Raw genomic sequence first — 16,664 nt, 5'->3', positions numbered from 1 at the left:
AGTAACTTTAGAATGAGCAATTCTAGCAAGCACCTGTCATTGCAGCTTTACCTCCACCGCTCTGTGATATGTGCCTTCACTCTTTCAATTTTTCTCCTCACCTGTCTTCCATGCCTTCACTTTCACGGTTTTCTTTAGACTTTTTATAAGACAAAAATCTTCTCTGGTCCCTTTATTCTCTGCCCCTTAAATGCTGCTGTTCCTCGAATTTCAGTCACTGAATGTCTGTCTTCTCCCCTTGCATAGCTCATCTCCCTGGGCTACTTCAGCTGGTGTCTGTTACTATTGCTGTGTAACAAATGATCCTCAAATTTAGAAGCTGAAAAGCAACAATTTTATTATGCTCACAGATGATACGGGGCAGCAAATCAGAAAGGATACAGTGAGAATGAGTCCTCGCTATCCCACCATGTCTGGAGCCTGAGATGAGAGGACTCAGAGGCTGAGGGACGCAAGGGCTGGAGACCGTATTATGAACTGAATGTTTGTGTCCTCCACCACAAAATGTGTATGTTGAAACCCTAATCCCCGCTGTGATGGTTTTAGGAGATGGGGCCTTTGGGATGTAAGTAGGTTTAGATAAGGTCATGAAGGTGAAGCCCCCATGATCAGATTTGTGTCCCTAAAAGAAGAAGAAACTAAATAGAGCTTTCTCGCAAGGACACAGCAAGAAGGCGGCCATCTGCAAATAAGGGAGAGTGTCCTCACCAGGCACGGAATCTACCAGCACCTTGCTTGGACCTTGAAGACTCCAGAACTGCGAGAAATGAAAGCTTTTTGTTTAAGCCATCCAATCTATGGTATTTCGCCATAGCATCCTGAACTAGCTCAGTAACACTGGAGAGAGGAATCTTCTCTCACATGTCTGGTGGCTAGCCTGGAGTGAGCAATAATATGTGACCTCCTTATGCAGCCTGGGCTTCCCCACAGCATGGCACCTCAGAGCTCTTACATGCAACACAGGCATCAGACACAAGTGTCACAATCAGCAAGGCAGCAGCTACATCACATCACTTTTTCTAAGCTAGCCTCAGAAGTCTCACCTCATTTCATTAGTAATATAAGAGTCCCACATCTATGCAAGTTCAAGGAGAGAAGACAGAGCCTCCACTTCTTGAAGAAAGTCAAAGGATTTGCAACCACTTTTTAAAAAATGTCAAACTATAGCCAGATTCTACTGCCCCTTAATCTTCCAAAATCTTCATCTCAAAAAGATAATTCCAAAATCTTCATCTCAAGCCCAGGTCTCTAGATTTATATCTCCAATTGCCTGTTTAATAGCAAATGATTATATGCGCAAAGCATGTGCCAGGCACACTTCAGGTATCTTACTAACTCAGGTAAACTGCACTGTAACTCTGGGAGGCAAATACTATCATCATCACCATTTTAACAAAGATGGTAAATAACTTAAGATCACACGGCAAATACAATGGATCTAGAATATCAGCCAGGCAGTCTGGCTCCAAATTTTAGTATTTTAACCAGTACATTATATGGCACAGATATTCATTCTACAGGCCTCAAAATCAGCACAGCCAAAATGGTTCTCTAACCCACCATTCCCCAATTAAAACAATAATAGCTTGTTGTATTTCTTACACATTTTCTCCTTGGTCATAATTCCACCATTCAGGCAAAACCCAACACGGAAGTCTGGGAGCCATCCAAATCTCGCGACCACTCCCTAATCCCCCAAGTGAGATTTGTCCCCAGATTGTGCCAATTATCCTCTAAGCGATTCTCATATCTGCCAACTCTGCTCCGTTATCATCGCCCCAATCAATACCCTCCACTGAATTGTTGCAGTGAGTGTTCATGGGATACCCTGAATCACCTCCTTCAATTGTGATTCAGCCTCCCCGCTCCCAGAACAATGCTTGTAAACGCAAATTTGATTATTATTCATGTCACTTACAACCCTTCAAAGGCTCCCAATCATCAAAACCTTAGTGTAACACATGAAATCCTCTCTGACATGGCCACAGGTGACTGTGACCCTTGTCTCCCCCTCTACCCAATGGGCTCGGCTCTATCATACCACATGACTTACTATTTCCTAATGGGTCATCTGCTTCTTGTCTCACAGTAACTGCACATCCTACACACTTATTCTGCCTTCAATGTCCTCCCTCCTGTGTTCCTCCCAATTCCAGCCACGGGGAAGACTCTCTTACCCTTCAAGGTCCAACTCTGGCATTCCCTCCTCTGGAAACTTTCCTTGAAACATCCTCAAGGAGAGTTGATTGCTTCATTCTTGTTAACACTGTCCCCCGTTTCCTTTAGAAGGGGAAAAAGAAAAAGAAAAAAACAAATGAAAGAGTAATGAAAAAGAACCTCTTCTTAGAACAGGACCCAAACCAAATGCAGGATTTTCTAGGACCATTTAGGATAGGGCCAGTGCTCCTTCCTTAGAATACTCCCTCCCAGCTATTCTCACCTCCACCTTGACAGTCACTTCTGAACACGTTCCTGCTGGTCTTAGCGAAGAGTAGGATGTAGAAAAGCTGCCCATTTCATGTCCCTGCTTTCCACACTCTCTGCAAAGCCTTAAGAATTCATCAAGCCTGGGTGACAAATTGAGACCCTGTCTCAAAAAAAAAAAAAAAAAAAAAAAAAAAAAAAAAAAAAAAAAAAAAAAAGGACAGGTCAGATATTATATGGATATTGTATAGATGCTGGCTACATCTAAATGATGCCAAAATGACCAGTGAAAAGGAGAAAAAAAAATCAGCTATTTAAATAAGCCAGCTTGTGAAATCGGGTAAAAACAATATAATTACACGACACCAAATGAGTTGTCCGATTTTTTTTTTTTTGAATGGACCTCTGTGTGTGTGCGTGTGTATGTCTCTACCACGCAGACAGAGCCAGAGACTGATAGAAATGTGCTCTGCAGTGACACAGCCAGCCCAAAGGGTCAAAATCAACAGGAACACATGATGCTCAGTTCCTTGATGGCCCAGCATAGATGGGGCACTGGGAAATATCTAGAACCAGAAAATGCTTATCCCCTGGGACTTTTATGTAATCCACCACAGTGGGCAAAGGAATGCCCATCCTGCCCTTGTGATTTACACTCGCCCAGGCTGGTTCTCTTTGCTTACAGCTTTCTGCATCTCCTTTTCCTTTTCTCTATCAGTCCTAAAACTGCTTCCTAACAGACTGCCCTCTTAAAGCTCCGCTGCAGCTCTGTCCTCCCTGACGGATACGACCCTATCACGGGGCATTAAGTCCAAGACCCTTATTCTTGAGTTCTTAAAGCATTTCTTATTTCTCTTCCCTCATCCTTCCCCCTTCCTTTGGGAATCAGAACATCCTAACACATTAACACCAGAAATACTTGAGTCTACACGGAGACTAGCAGAGGATCCCGGTCAGACTCTCCTGCACTTTGGGAGGCCGAGGTGGGAGGATTGCTCGAACCCAGGAGTTCAAGACTAGCCTGGGCAACAAAGTGGAGACCCGATCTCTACGAAAAATAAAATGAAATAAAAATTTTAAAGGTTAAGTAATTTGGCCAAACCCTCAGAGGTAGTAAGTAAATATTAATGCACTCGAAATTGCCAAATAATTGTCATGATGACGCTCGTTTTAACGGAAAGCACGGTGGCCGTGGTCTGGCCGCTTTCGCTTCCAACAAAGTGCGCTGCTGCGCCGCAAGCAGAAGATAAACAGGCGGACAGGTGTGACTTCCAGGGCGCCAGGGACGCTGCAACCCGAAGCCCCGCGCCCGCCGCCGCCGCCCGGAGCTCGCCCCCAGCTGGCCCGGCTGCGGCTCCGCGGGGCTGGCGCGGCCCTCGCTTCCAAAGTTGGAGCTCTCGGCGCGGGACGGGGCGGGGAGGGCCGCGGGGCGCTGACGTCACTCCCAGCGGGGATAAAGCGCCCCCGCCCGGGTCGGGGCCAGGACGCTGCCGGCGCGGAGCTGCTGCGCGCTCGGGGACGCTCGGAGCCCGGCGTCGGGCGGGAGGAAGGCGGCATGCCGCAGACGGTGGTCCTCCCGGGCCCCGCGCCCTGGGGCTTCCGGCTCTCCGGGGGCATCGACTTCAACCAGCCTCTGGTCATCACCAGGGTAGGTGCCGGCTTCTTACTTCCGCCTGGAGCTGGGGTCTCCGGCGTCCGGGCAGCCGCGGGGGGCGCCCCGGGGCCGAGGGCGGCCGGACGGATGGGCGGGGCGCTGCTGGGTCCCGGGCTTGGGCGCGCAGCTCCGTCGAGCGGCCGCGGAGCGGCTCCGAGCTTTGACCAAGTCAGCTGCAAAGGCGTCCCGTCTGGGTCCGGCTTTCCGAGGAGCGCCCCTGGGCGCGGGGAAGGCGGGGCTGCCAGGCTCCAGGGCCCGCTCGCCCTCCGCACCCCGTCTCCCTTCCGTGGCGAACCGTGGGTCCCGGGTGGGAGACACGCGCCCTGGCGCCGCCCGCGTTCCCTGGAGCTGGCGCGCGTCTGAGCGTTTTCCAGTCCGGGTTCAACTTCAGCGGCGCGCTGTTCGCGGGCCATGACCTGGGTTGGCCAAACGGGGGCCGCTCGCATCAGCCCCGAAGGGGGAAACATCCCGAATGTGGACTCCTGAGTTTCCAGGCGTTTTGAACACGTTTTCCAAAGCCGAGAACTTGGCTCAGGAATCATCACCTCTGACTCCAGCTGCAGAGAAAACGTGGCAGGCCGTTTACTTTACCCGATGCAAAGTAAACCACTCAACCTAAAAACGGAAAAGAATGCTTTAATATCAAGGTCAAGCTTTACTCATTGTTCTCTATTGTCTAATGAGAAAACAAGGTACAAATGAAACTCCGGGGTTTCTCTCCTGCCGTAAAATTAATTCGAAAGCATCATCTGGTCTAGTTGATTTTTCTCTAACACAAAATGTTTTTCTTCATAGAAAATTAATGTATTATTTCAGTTATTGTATATAAAGTATTTAATACCTAAAGGTATAAACTTTCAGAATATTTTTCTTTCTGATTATACTTTATTTTCTTGTATTCCTCTCATGCCATATTTATAAAGGTATACTTTATAATCTGATCTGCTCACACAAATTTTGAACAAGGTAATACTTTTTTAAATTCTGTTTTGTATATGTCTATGAGATTTGGGTACCAACATCCCTTTAAAAATATGTTAAAACACGTATCATACAGACGCCTACAATGGAACGTTTCAAGCCTTGTTTTACATTTTTCAAAAACATATAAACACATCTGACATGTGTTTTTATATGAAACATGAAAACTGTTCAACATACCCCCAAAACCGTTCCTAAGTAAATTAAGCAGAAAATGCCTCAGTGACCTGGGCCAAGCAATTTCTATTATACATTTACCAAAGAAAACAATTTCCATTATATCTGCTAAGAAATACTTTTAGTTTCTGGAGAGTAGTTTTTATTTAAATTGAATAAGCTTTTGAATTCTAACACAGAATAAATCATTTATATTAAATTCTAACAAAATAATTTTGTCACAAAAATCTCTTAAGGTATTTATAAACAAAATAGTTTGCTATTACAATATAACATGTCAATATAATTAATCACATGCTTGAAATTTTGAGTTGTTGACATTATAAATGTTTGAAGTAGTACTTACATTCTGGAGTTGGACTACAGTAGCTATTGGTAAATATATTTGATATAATGACAATTATTATTAGGAAAACCAATTCTATCTGGAACTTCTAACTCCTAATTTGTGTCACTCATTTTGACATTTGGTTCAATAACAGTTTATGTCCAAATGTGATTATTTCACTTGATCATGCCTTTTCTCTTAAATTAGTTCAATTCTAGGACAGCAGGTAAAACCAAATTATTTTTGTAGCTCAAGCGTCCCCAAAGCCAGGTATATAGTAGATTCTTATTGAGTAAATAAGAATATTCCTTTATTTATTCAATAAGAACTTTTATGCCTTAGTTAACACCTAATTGAGAATATTTTCACTGAAATGATAAAAATACTGAAAATCGTTTAGAAGAAGAAAAGTATTACAGAAAAGTATTACAGAAAAACCACCATCAGTATTGTTGAATGGTGAATTATTGTACCACTGTTAACATTTTGACAGCATTTTGGAAGGTAGTGTGTGAGGTTGTGTGTTATTGTACTATTTTGCTTGTCAGGCATTGATGGGAGCCTTTTATATGCACGAACTCACTGAAATCTCACAATACTCTTAGGAGGGTGGCAGTCGTGACATCCCTTTTCCAGACGAGGAGAATGAGGCTTCAAAAGGTTCATTAACCCGCCAGTGATCATAAGCACTGGGGCAGGCTCTGATGCTAAGTCTGCCTGCCTCCAAAGCCTGCATTCTGAAGCCCACACGTGAAAATGGACACTTGCTCTGATATTCTAAAAAGTTGTGTTGGGCCATCCTATTCCTCACTGGCCTTATTGAATCTGTCTTCAAGATCCGTCACTTACCATTTTTTCGACCACTGTCCCTCCCTCAAGATTTCCTAGCCCCACACCTAGACATTTGGCACCTCCTCCAATTCACACACCATATTCTTACCATCTCTGGAAAATGCCAAGCTGCCCCTTTCTCCTTCTTAAAAATCCTGCAGTGGCATCACTGGTTTGCAGAGAGTAAAATGCATGGCTTTAGCACAACATTCATGACTTTTCACCATCTACTATCCCAATTTGAGTTTCTGACTTCATTTCTTTCTTCCCCTTCCTCCACACGTAAAGCATTCTGGACTACTCCCGTGACACGTCTTTGCTCCCGATACCACTTTTCCCCAGGTTTCTTTTCCGCACACCATGCCACTGTCCTCTGTGCCTGTGGAAACCCATTCAAATGCCCCTCCCAAGGCTTCTTTCAGTAACAACCATCTCATCCATTTAATTACTGTAGCCTTCAGCCTCTGTAAACTCTCCTTATGTCACACCTGTACCAGACGTTTCACCATGTTTGTATCCACCAGATTGCACGTTCCCCAAAGGCAGGAACTTTGTAATTTGGGGGCCATTCAGTGCTTCACACAGTATCTAGTAGATCTTATGTGTTGTAGACTAAATATAGACACACTGTGAATGATTGACTAGATTGTTCACTTTTTACATAATATTATTATAAATAGGCACAATATGTTCTCAAAAATATTTCACGAAAAGTTAAGTGTGCATTGTTTTATTGTTAGTTGACTTGTCGTTTTGGTTGGTTTTTTGGTTTTTGGGGTTTTGTTTTTTTTTTTTTTTTTTGAGACAGAGTCTCACTGTCACCCAGGCTAGAGTCTTACTCTGTCACCCAGGCTGGAGTGAGCACAGTGGCTCGATCTCATCTCATTACAACCTCACCTCCTAGATTCAAGCAGTTCTCCTACCTGAGCCTTTCAGGCAGCTGGGACTACTATACCCGCCACCACACCCAGCTAATTTTTGTATTTTTTTTTTTTGTATTTTTTTTTTTGTAGAAATGGGGTTTTCACTTTATTGGCCAGGCTGTTCTCAAACTCCTGACCTCAGATGATCTGCCCACCTCAGCCTCCCAAAATGTTGGGATTGCCCGGCCGATTTGTCATTTTTAAATAGGTTCTTAATATGCAAAGAATTGAAATACCAATGTCTACGCTTAAAGCCACAAAAAGTCCCATAAGTGAGATATGTTTAATCAGGTCCCCCATTAAATCAACTTTCACCGTCCTGCAAGCATACCCTTCGCTCTCCGCCTCACACTACACAGACTTCAGCAGTACTCCTCAACAGTGGGGCTCCAACCAGAGTTTGCAGGAGAGCAACAAACAGAGCTGTCTCCATCAATTGAAATTACATTCACAAAATTAGGACACACGGTCCTCACCCCCGTAATTGTTTACAATCCGAATAATCAGCTAGATGAATCTTTGTATTATAAAAAAATCAAAAGTGAGGTAAATCGAACAGCAGACATTCTCAAAAAAAAATTTAGCACCAGTTGTGATAAACACAATTTTTAGGAAAGCAATTTCTAGCCAGTAAGTGTGATAGACCTTGTGCAATATAAAATTTAAGTTGTGGATGTTCAGTTTAGGGGAGGGAGTTGTTATTTCAAACACCGTATATAACTGGCCTAAGCATTTCCCAGAAAAATTTCACTTCTTTAAGTGAGCATCTTTTCTTTCTTTTTTACAAGAAGCTTCTAAAGAGTCTCCCTAGGTTTTTGACCGTCCAAAAGCTAGATCTACTCTCCCACAGACAAGTTACATGTCATTTGCTTTGACAAGATTCCAATATGAAATATGGTAATTTCCTCTAATCCACAGGGGACACATTCCAAGACCCCCAGTGGTTGCCTGAAACCTAGATTAGTACCAAACCCTATATATATATATGCTTTTTCCTATGCATGCATACCTGTGATAAAGCTTAATTTATAACTTGGGCACAGCACTCTTCCACTTTGGGGCCATTAGCAAGTAAAATAAGGGTGGCTTGAGAGCAAGCACTGCAGTACTGTGACAGCTGGTCCGATAACTAAGGCTACGAAGTGATTGGCAGGTGAAGAGTATAGGGTGGACAATGTGGGTACGCTGGACAAAGGGATGAGGGACGGAGTAGACTTCATCACGCTACTCAGCACAGGTGCAATGTAACACCTAGGAATTCTTTATTTCTCAAATATCCCCACTATTTGCAGGCTGCAGCTGACCTCAGACAACTGAAACTGCAGAAAACAAAACCATAAATAAGGGGAGGCCAGGGCACAGTACGAGCTTCTTTTGTGTGCTTGATAGAAAATGATCCTCTACATCTGATGCCATTGTGTCTTTTCTTACGAAATGTGTCTCCCCCCCTTCACTCCTGCCTCCTCTTTTCCTATCCAGAACACACCCAAGATCAAGATTATTAAAACTGAGAATGCTGTATGAGCGTAGGTACCAACATAGAAAATGCTGGCGTGTTCCTAATTATTGCGGGATTTAAGATAGAAAAGTGTATGACTTTAAACTACATTTGAAATTTAAACTTTTAGAAAGGACCGTTTGCCATCAAATGCAATTCTTTTCCAGGGTAAAACAAATGTAGTGGAAAGGTTGATATAAATAAAAACCTATTCAGTTTGTTCTAACAAAGACCGTGTCTGCATGGAAGCACTGCTTCATGTGTTCATAACTCATACGTGCCACAAATATCTATTACGTGCAGAATGCCTTGCATATAAAAGGCACTGGGGGGGAATAATTGTGGCTTAGATGGGCTTCTAACCCCTGAGAAGCTAATATACCAGCAGAAAAGAAGGAACATGTATATAAACTGCCGTCACACAACCTGTCCAGAATTCCACAAGAAAAGTACAGCCACAGAGCTAGGAGGTGTTGAAGGAAAGGGTACCCTCAGGAGAGGCGATGCCAGATGATGAAGATTCTCAGCTGTACAGCAAGGGAGACCCATGTGGGAATTTCAGGTTTTCCCAGGATGTGGGACCCTAACCAAGTTTCTTACACTTTCTGAGCATCCATTTTCTCATTTTGAAAGAGATAACTGCTTTGGAAGATTGTCTTAAGTGAGATCATAGTTCTCAATATAGTAATGATTCTCAGCCCTCGCAGCATATTAAAGCCACCTGTATTGAGGGAATGTATTGTCTTCCCGGGTCCACAGGGGCGCGCAGTTTCAAGGGCAAGAACTTACCAGCGCCATGCCTTCTTCCTCCCCTCTCCGTCCCGGGATTAGAGGTGCTTGTTTACATTTTCGTGGGCACGGGAAAATAAAGTCAGTCGCTGCAGCAGAAGCTTTAAAGAACTCGTTTCTTAGGTCAAGGGGCTTGGAGGAGGAGGGAGTCCCTCCCAGGGTAAAAGTCCCTGCACCCACCTCCGGGTGGATTTCCCCCTCTACTCAGTGTGGAAGCTGCTTTCCTCTCTGGGATTCCATACTTGGGTCCCCTTCCACTGCCTTCGTGGAAGCTGCTTTCTCTCTCCTGGATTCCATCTTTCTGGATTCTCTCTCTCAGTGTGAGAGGAGTTCTCCTTCCCTGAATTGCCCCCTCTGGGAACCCTTCTCAGTGCGAGAGCGGCCTCTCTTTCTCCTCACTCAGTGTGAGAGCTAGCTGTTTCTCTCTCCCCCCTTCTCCCTTTTTCTCTTTCTCTCTGCCTAAATAAATCACTTTCTGCAAAAACTCTCTGGGGTCCGATACTTACTTGCAAACGCACCCAGCCCGGCATGGTCCCCTCTCCCATTCTTGGGTGCGTGAGGGACCAGGAGCCTGGAGCCCACCGGGGAGCGAGCTGAGCGCCCCCTCCTGCACCCCAAAACTCGGCAACAGCACGACTTTTGAACATACCCATGCCCAGGTGCGTGCCGAGATTCTGCCGTAACTGGTGTAGAGTGCGGCTCTAGAACCGTCTTTGGCGGCCAGGTGCTGCAGGGCTGGAGACGCCGAGGAGGCGCGCGGAATTTATTTGCTAGGGGTGGAGAGTGATGAACAATGGGGTTTCTCATGATTTCCATCCATGCCTGCAGTGCAGAGCTTCAGAACGTGCTTGTCTTGCTCCGTAACTATTTCAATCATTTTTATTAACATAAACATCCTATCAGGACCACATCTTGGACTTGCCTTATGTCTCCACATAAATAGGACATTAGAGATGCTTTATCTGTGTTTTCAGTTAGCTTTTTTCCCAAGAGACCCAAGTAATCTAGGTTGATATGAATAACAGGAATCATCTGAGAGGCTTGTTAAAAACACAAATTCCCTGGCTCCTCTGCTAGAGATTCTGTTCCTGATTCCGAGCATCTGGAGTAGAACTGTAGTCTTAGCTTCAGCACGGACCCCAGGTGATTCTTATAATCACACAAGTTTGAAAACGTGGTGCTAAGTGATCCTCTGCAGTTGCCGTGTCCAGCGATCTCTCTGGTACTTTCGATATTTGAGACCCTAGTGAACCTAAATAATAAATAATCCACTGAAAAACTCTATGCCTCATTTTAGCTCTCACATCTCCTGATTTGGGAAAACAGTAATAAACTGCATTCTAATGCAAAGTAATAAGGAAAATATAATTATGCAATAAAGTAAAATATAAAGTAATGCAAAGAAATAATAGATTTTTCATGATTAAATGGATCATTTAGCTTACTAAACACAGGCCAATTTAGCAGTCATTTTCTGATCACTGACCTATCTGAACTTGAAAACAAGGAAGAAGTAAAGGCATTATGTTTTCTTTCTCATCCCTCTCTCTACTTACTTTTTTTCATCAACTCCCTCCTTAGAGGTCTCAGAACAGCGATAACCAGGTTGAAAACAAAATGAGAAGCGGGATCTGGCCGTCACTATCAACCACCTGTCCTAGCTGACTCCTGAAAGAGCTGGTGACATCACTGTACGGCTGCTTTCAGCTCAGCAGGAAGCTGCAGGTCACTTAGACCCCTCTTGTCTGAAAGCCGGAGCCAGGTTTCCTTGTCCAGCCCGTCTTCCAGAGCTGTAATGGCCAAAGGTGTGAGAAGGAGCTTTGCAAATGTAACATTTTGCATAAGTATGATATTATTTAGTATTAATATTATTAGTCCATTTTAATAATATTCAGTAAGATATTCAACTTGGATATCCAAGAGCTATTCATTTTCTAAGTCCAATATCGGGGCATGGCTCCAGATATCAATAGCTATTGGACTTAAATAATGAACTTAGATATTGAAAAGCTACTGTTCAGATGTCTGTTTAAAATTAGTGTAGACACTACAAAAACAAAATTCCACTTATCCTACCTCACACTCATCCTAACCAGAGCTAAAAAAAAAAAAAAAAAAGTTAGACATTTCTAAATCAAAATTGAGTATTACGTAACTTAAATCTATTTAGGTATATTGGAAAAGCCAAGTCAACGCTCTAAAAGCAAACGCATTAAGATACACTTTCTGTGTGTTTTTCGGGGTTGGTTGGTTGTTTTGGTGAGGGTAGAAGGTCTACCTCTGTTGCCCAGCTGGAGTGCAGCGGTGCAGTCACAGCTCATCGCAGTCCCAAATTCCGAGGCTCAAGCAGTCCTCCCTCCTCAGTCACCTGAGCAGCTGGGACTACAGGTGTGCACCACTATGCCTAGCTTTTTTAAAAAAATATTTTTTGTAGAGGCAGGGTTTTGCTTTTTTGCCCAGGCTGGCCTCAAACAATCCTCCCACCTCAGCCTCCCAAAGCACTGGGATTACAGGCATAAGCCATCATGCGTGGCCCTGTGTTTTAATTCAAAGAAAGTTAATCTAGTCTTAGACATTTAAAAATAGAAAATACTGATTTTAACAAATTATATCTAAAAAAAATTAAAAGCTTAAGATTATTTTTATCACCAAGTCAGTTTGGGGATGGAAACTTTTGTTCTAACAGTTCTGGGTCTGAGAATGTTTCTAAATGGAAAACACTATGAAATGCCTCCCAAAGGCTGAGGTAATAATCCCCAGTTGTCTTACCCAGCTTCTATTAACTGTTCCTACTGGAAAATCAATGTGATAGCTACAGTGAGATTATCACAGAAATAAAGTGAGTACAGTAAACATTTTAGTAATGAGACAAGATACAGGACACATGAGAACTTATTATTTTAGCAATTTTATTTATTTAGATGAACTTGTCTTCCTTCAAACCACAATTAAATAGATAGCTAGAAAAAGCAAATGAATTAATTACTGATCCTCAAATAAAGTATTTGAAATAATCTAGTTTCTTCCTGGAGCCGTTTGAGATTTGACTTAATAGTATGTATTGTTCTGCTCTAGTAGAAATTTGCAAACACAGCAATGACAAGTTGACATTAAAACTATACTCTTTGGGTATATAGGACTAGTTCTTTTTTACATAAGCTCTGATTTAAATGCTTTTTAATTGATTCTTCAATTAATTATGAATTCTAAAGACTGGGTATACTCTGTGAAGTATTAGAAATATACATAATATTTTTTCCCATTTATTTATTTTATTGCATTTTAGGTTTTGGGGTACATGTGAAGAACATGCAAAATTGTTGCATAGGAACACACGTGGCAGTGTGATTTGCTGCCTTCCTCCCCATCACCTACATCTGGCATTTCTCCCCTTGCTATCTCTCCCCAGCTCCCCACCCCCCACTGTCCCTCCCCTATTTCCCCCCAACTGACCCCAGTGTGTAGTGCTCCCCTCCCTGTGTCCATGTGTTCTCAATGTTCAACACCCGCCTATGAGTGAGAACATGTGGTGTTTGATCTTCTGCTCTTCTGTGAGTTTGCTGAGAATGATGGTTTCCAGGTTCATCCATGTCCCTACGAAGGACACAAACTCATCGTTTTTGATGGCTGCATAATATTCCATGGTGTATATATGCCACGTTTTCCCTGTCCATTCTATCATCGATGGTCATTTGGGTTGGTTCCAGGTCTTTGCTATTGTAAACAGTGCTGCAATGAACATTCGTGTGCACGTGTCCTTATAGTAGAACGATTTGTAATCCTTTGGATATATACCTAATATTGTACGTATCCACAAGAACTTCCAGTCTAGTTGGGAAGACAGACAATACACAAGTAAACATAAAAGAACAAATAATTGTCATTAAGGAAGTAGGGTGTAAGGATGAAGAATGATGGGGGGAAGGACTAGAGAAACTACTTCAGATGTTTGGGGAAGTCTGCTGAGCATGCAGCATTTGAACCTAAAGGATGAGAAGGAGCAAAGAGTAAGGGACGCATTTCAGGCAGAAATAAGAGTGCCTGGAAATCCCCAAAAAGGGTACAAGCTTGGCCTACATGAGGAACTGAGAGGAAATCAGAATGGCCACAGCACCATGGATGAGGGAGAGCTGGGACAGCGTGAGATGATACGGGAGAGGCAGGCAAGGTAAGAGCCACGTGAGGGCTAGGCAGAGGTATACGGTTGGGGTTTACCCAGAAGAACTGGGAGTAGGTATACTGATCAAAAGAATCATTGCCTTTAACTGAATATTCAACATAATAATTACAAATTTTTTATTTTTAGATATTTTTAAATACGGAAAACCACATTTTTCGCATATTCCGTATCCTTAACTTTCATTTTATTCCTGCCCCTGAAAAAAGCCATGTAGACAACGTAAAACTGAATCTCACTTTTTCATCTAGTTTGAGAGTCTCTGTTTTTTCAGTGGTGTGTTTAGACTATTTTACATTTAATGTAATTACTAATATGGGTTAATTAAAATCTGTCTTGTTAGTTGTCTTGTGTTTCATCTGTCCTTCATTCATGGAGAAGAGACCATGAGTGAACAAAAACTTCCTTGGTGTCCATGGTTTCCAGGAGTTCTATACACTCATGATAATTCAAACTGGATCTTTAGCAATTCATTAATAATTTTACCTTAATTCTTCATAACACATAGACTGGGGGCCCCGTCTTTCTCCATGCCCTGCTCCATGCAGGTGAGCCTGTGCTCATGTCTTGTCTTTGCTTGAAGACACCTGTCTTTCCTTAGTTTTTAAGTTTATTGCCCTGTGACTTCAGGTCTCTGAAGGGTTCAGGAGAAGTTATAATTTTGCATATTATCTGGCCTCTTGTTAGTCTCTACAGATTTCTAAACAAAGTGCAATAGACTGGGTGGCTTATAAATAACAAATTTATTTCTCACACTTTCGGAGACTGGAATTCCAAGGTCAGGATACCAGCAGGGTTGGGTTCTGGTGAGGAACCTCTTCTGGGTTGCAGACAGCTCACTTATTGCTTCTTCCTTGCTGGAGGAAAGAGAATTGAGAGCTCTCTCTGAGGCCTTTTTAAATAAGGGCACTAATCCCTTTCATGAGGGCTCCTCACTTCTGACCTCATTACTTCCCAAAAGTCCCTCCTTCAAATACCATCACATTATGGTTAGGATTTCAACATTTGAATTTTGGGGGCACATAAACAGTCAGTCCATTGCATGCCTCTTAAGAGAATTTTAAAGATGATAAATAATCGGGATTGCTGTATTTGGATTGAAAGCTTATATATTTGGATTGAAAGAGAGTAACAGATACAATGATATGAAATGTGGTTAGTAAGAAACAAAATTATTCAACGTGATGAGAAAATAGACCTAACTCAATTGACCAACTAAGAGTTAAGTTAGATTTGCAGTTTTTTTGCCCAGTGAAACATTAAAAATGTTTCCAGGCTCAAATACAAATGTCAGACACAAAACTCAAGAGATTGCAGGATGTTGGTTTTTAAATAGTGCCATGATTTCTTCCAGATTACACCAGGAAGCAAGGCGGCAGCTGCCAACCTGTGTCCTGGAGATGTCATCCTGGCTATTGACGGCTTTGGGACAGAGTCCATGACCCATGCTGATGCACAGGACAGGATTAAAGCAGCAGCTCACCAGCTGTGTCTCAAAATTGACAGGTGCTCCTTAATTAATGGTGCTTACATCTGATCTGTTTTGCAGGAGAACCTGAACCAGAACTATAATTAGCTTCATCCCCCCCAGCAAGGATGCCATAGACCTAGTATTTTGGCTGGCTTTTTTATATATCAGCTACTTAGTTCTTTACCAAAGTCAGTCAGTCTAGAAGTTGTTGACAAATCATTTCTAAAAAGGATTCTCTGGAATGTTAGAATAAGAAGAGCAGCCTCTAGAATTGTTTCCAGTAATCACCCAGTTAATTAACTGTGAAAATAGAACTACTGGCCACATAAACACTGAACAGCACCACTAGCTACATCACTGTTCTCAGTGTGGTAGAGAATGAAATGGAATGTAGAGATTCTCCTAAAAGAATCTCTTGACTTGCCCAACTGTAATTATATTAAAAATTGGTTGCTAATATTCTGTCTGCCATTGGCTGTTTTGTGCAGAATTCAGCCCAGAAGAATGTTACAGGTGTGAGAGTATGTATGCACGTGGGCATGTGCAATGCTGAGACATTTCTGATCCCACCCCCTAAAAAACTGAGAAATTGAGCCTGATGTCTTGCCATCAGATCCCTGAACCGAAACTGAACCGTGATAATAATAATTTGTCATAGTGGTTGTTAGCGTGCGTTTATGCTGTTACTATTGTATTCACAGTCTTCCCTGCTGTAGTACAGAAGGATCAATCAATCCACCAATCTGCTGTTTCATGGGGTGAAATAGTTGCTTTGACTCTCTATGCGTAACCTGTGTTCATGCCAAGCACACAGTCCCTTAGGAGCCACAAGGTCCCGGGCAGATGCATGAGAAGGGTGGGATGAAGCACATTTCCTTGATGCAGGTAGCAAGTCCATCTGGCAGATCACTCACTGTCTGCTGCAGTGGCCTCAGTAGGACTGGAAGGAAGTAGATCTAGGGAGCTTGCCTTGTGGTCATCTGCAGAGCATGCTTGCAGCGTCTCCCTCTCCTGTTTCCCACATGCATTGCAGGCCTCCTTCCTCCAGAAACTGCACAGTGGACTCCAGGTCATTTTTATCTAGTCTAGAGTCCCCAAAAGGACATTAAAAATGTAACACTTCAGCCAGGTGTGCGGGCTCACACCTGTAATCCTAGCACTTTGGGAGGCCAAAGTGGGTGGATCGTTGGAGGTCAGGAGTTCAAGACCAGCCTGGCCACTGGTGAAACCCCAACTCTACTAAAAATACAAAAATTAGCCGGGCATAGTGGTGCACGCCTGTAATCCCAGCTACTCGAGAAGCTGAGAAAAGAGAATCGCTTGAACCCGGGAGGAGGAGGTGGCAGTGAGCCGAGACTGCAGCACTGCGCTCCAGCCTGGGTGACAGAGGGAGACTCCATCTCAAAAAAAA

At 43.1% G+C, this 16,664-nt stretch overlaps 1 protein-coding gene across 3 annotated transcripts in view; it reads left to right on the top strand.

Moving 5' to 3' along the window:
- The first annotated feature begins 3,806 nt into the window (after positions 1–3,806).
- The window catches only part of PDLIM3 (PDZ and LIM domain 3), a 34,531-nt gene continuing 21,673 nt past the window's right edge, over positions 3,807–16,664 (top strand). For 2 of the 3 annotated variants that reach the window (XM_032298808.1, XM_032298806.1), the window contains exons 1-2: positions 3,907–4,072; positions 15,137–15,288. In XM_032298808.1, coding sequence (XP_032154699.1) covers positions 3,980–4,072; positions 15,137–15,288 — 245 coding nt within the window. In that variant the 5' untranslated portion in view covers positions 3,907–3,979. Of the gene's footprint in view, positions 4,073–15,136; positions 15,289–16,664 lie in introns of all 3 variants that reach the window. The other variant, XM_032298807.1, reaches the window with a different exon arrangement.

This window comes from Sapajus apella, unplaced genomic scaffold (assembly GCF_009761245.1).
Source record: "Sapajus apella isolate SASKATOON/1434 unplaced genomic scaffold, GSC_monkey_1.0 scaffold39, whole genome shotgun sequence".
Classification (NCBI taxonomy): domain Eukaryota; kingdom Metazoa; phylum Chordata; class Mammalia; order Primates; family Cebidae; genus Sapajus; species Sapajus apella.
The sequence above is the reverse complement of the archived record's forward strand: the minus strand, read 5'-3'. Positions and strand labels throughout refer to the sequence as shown.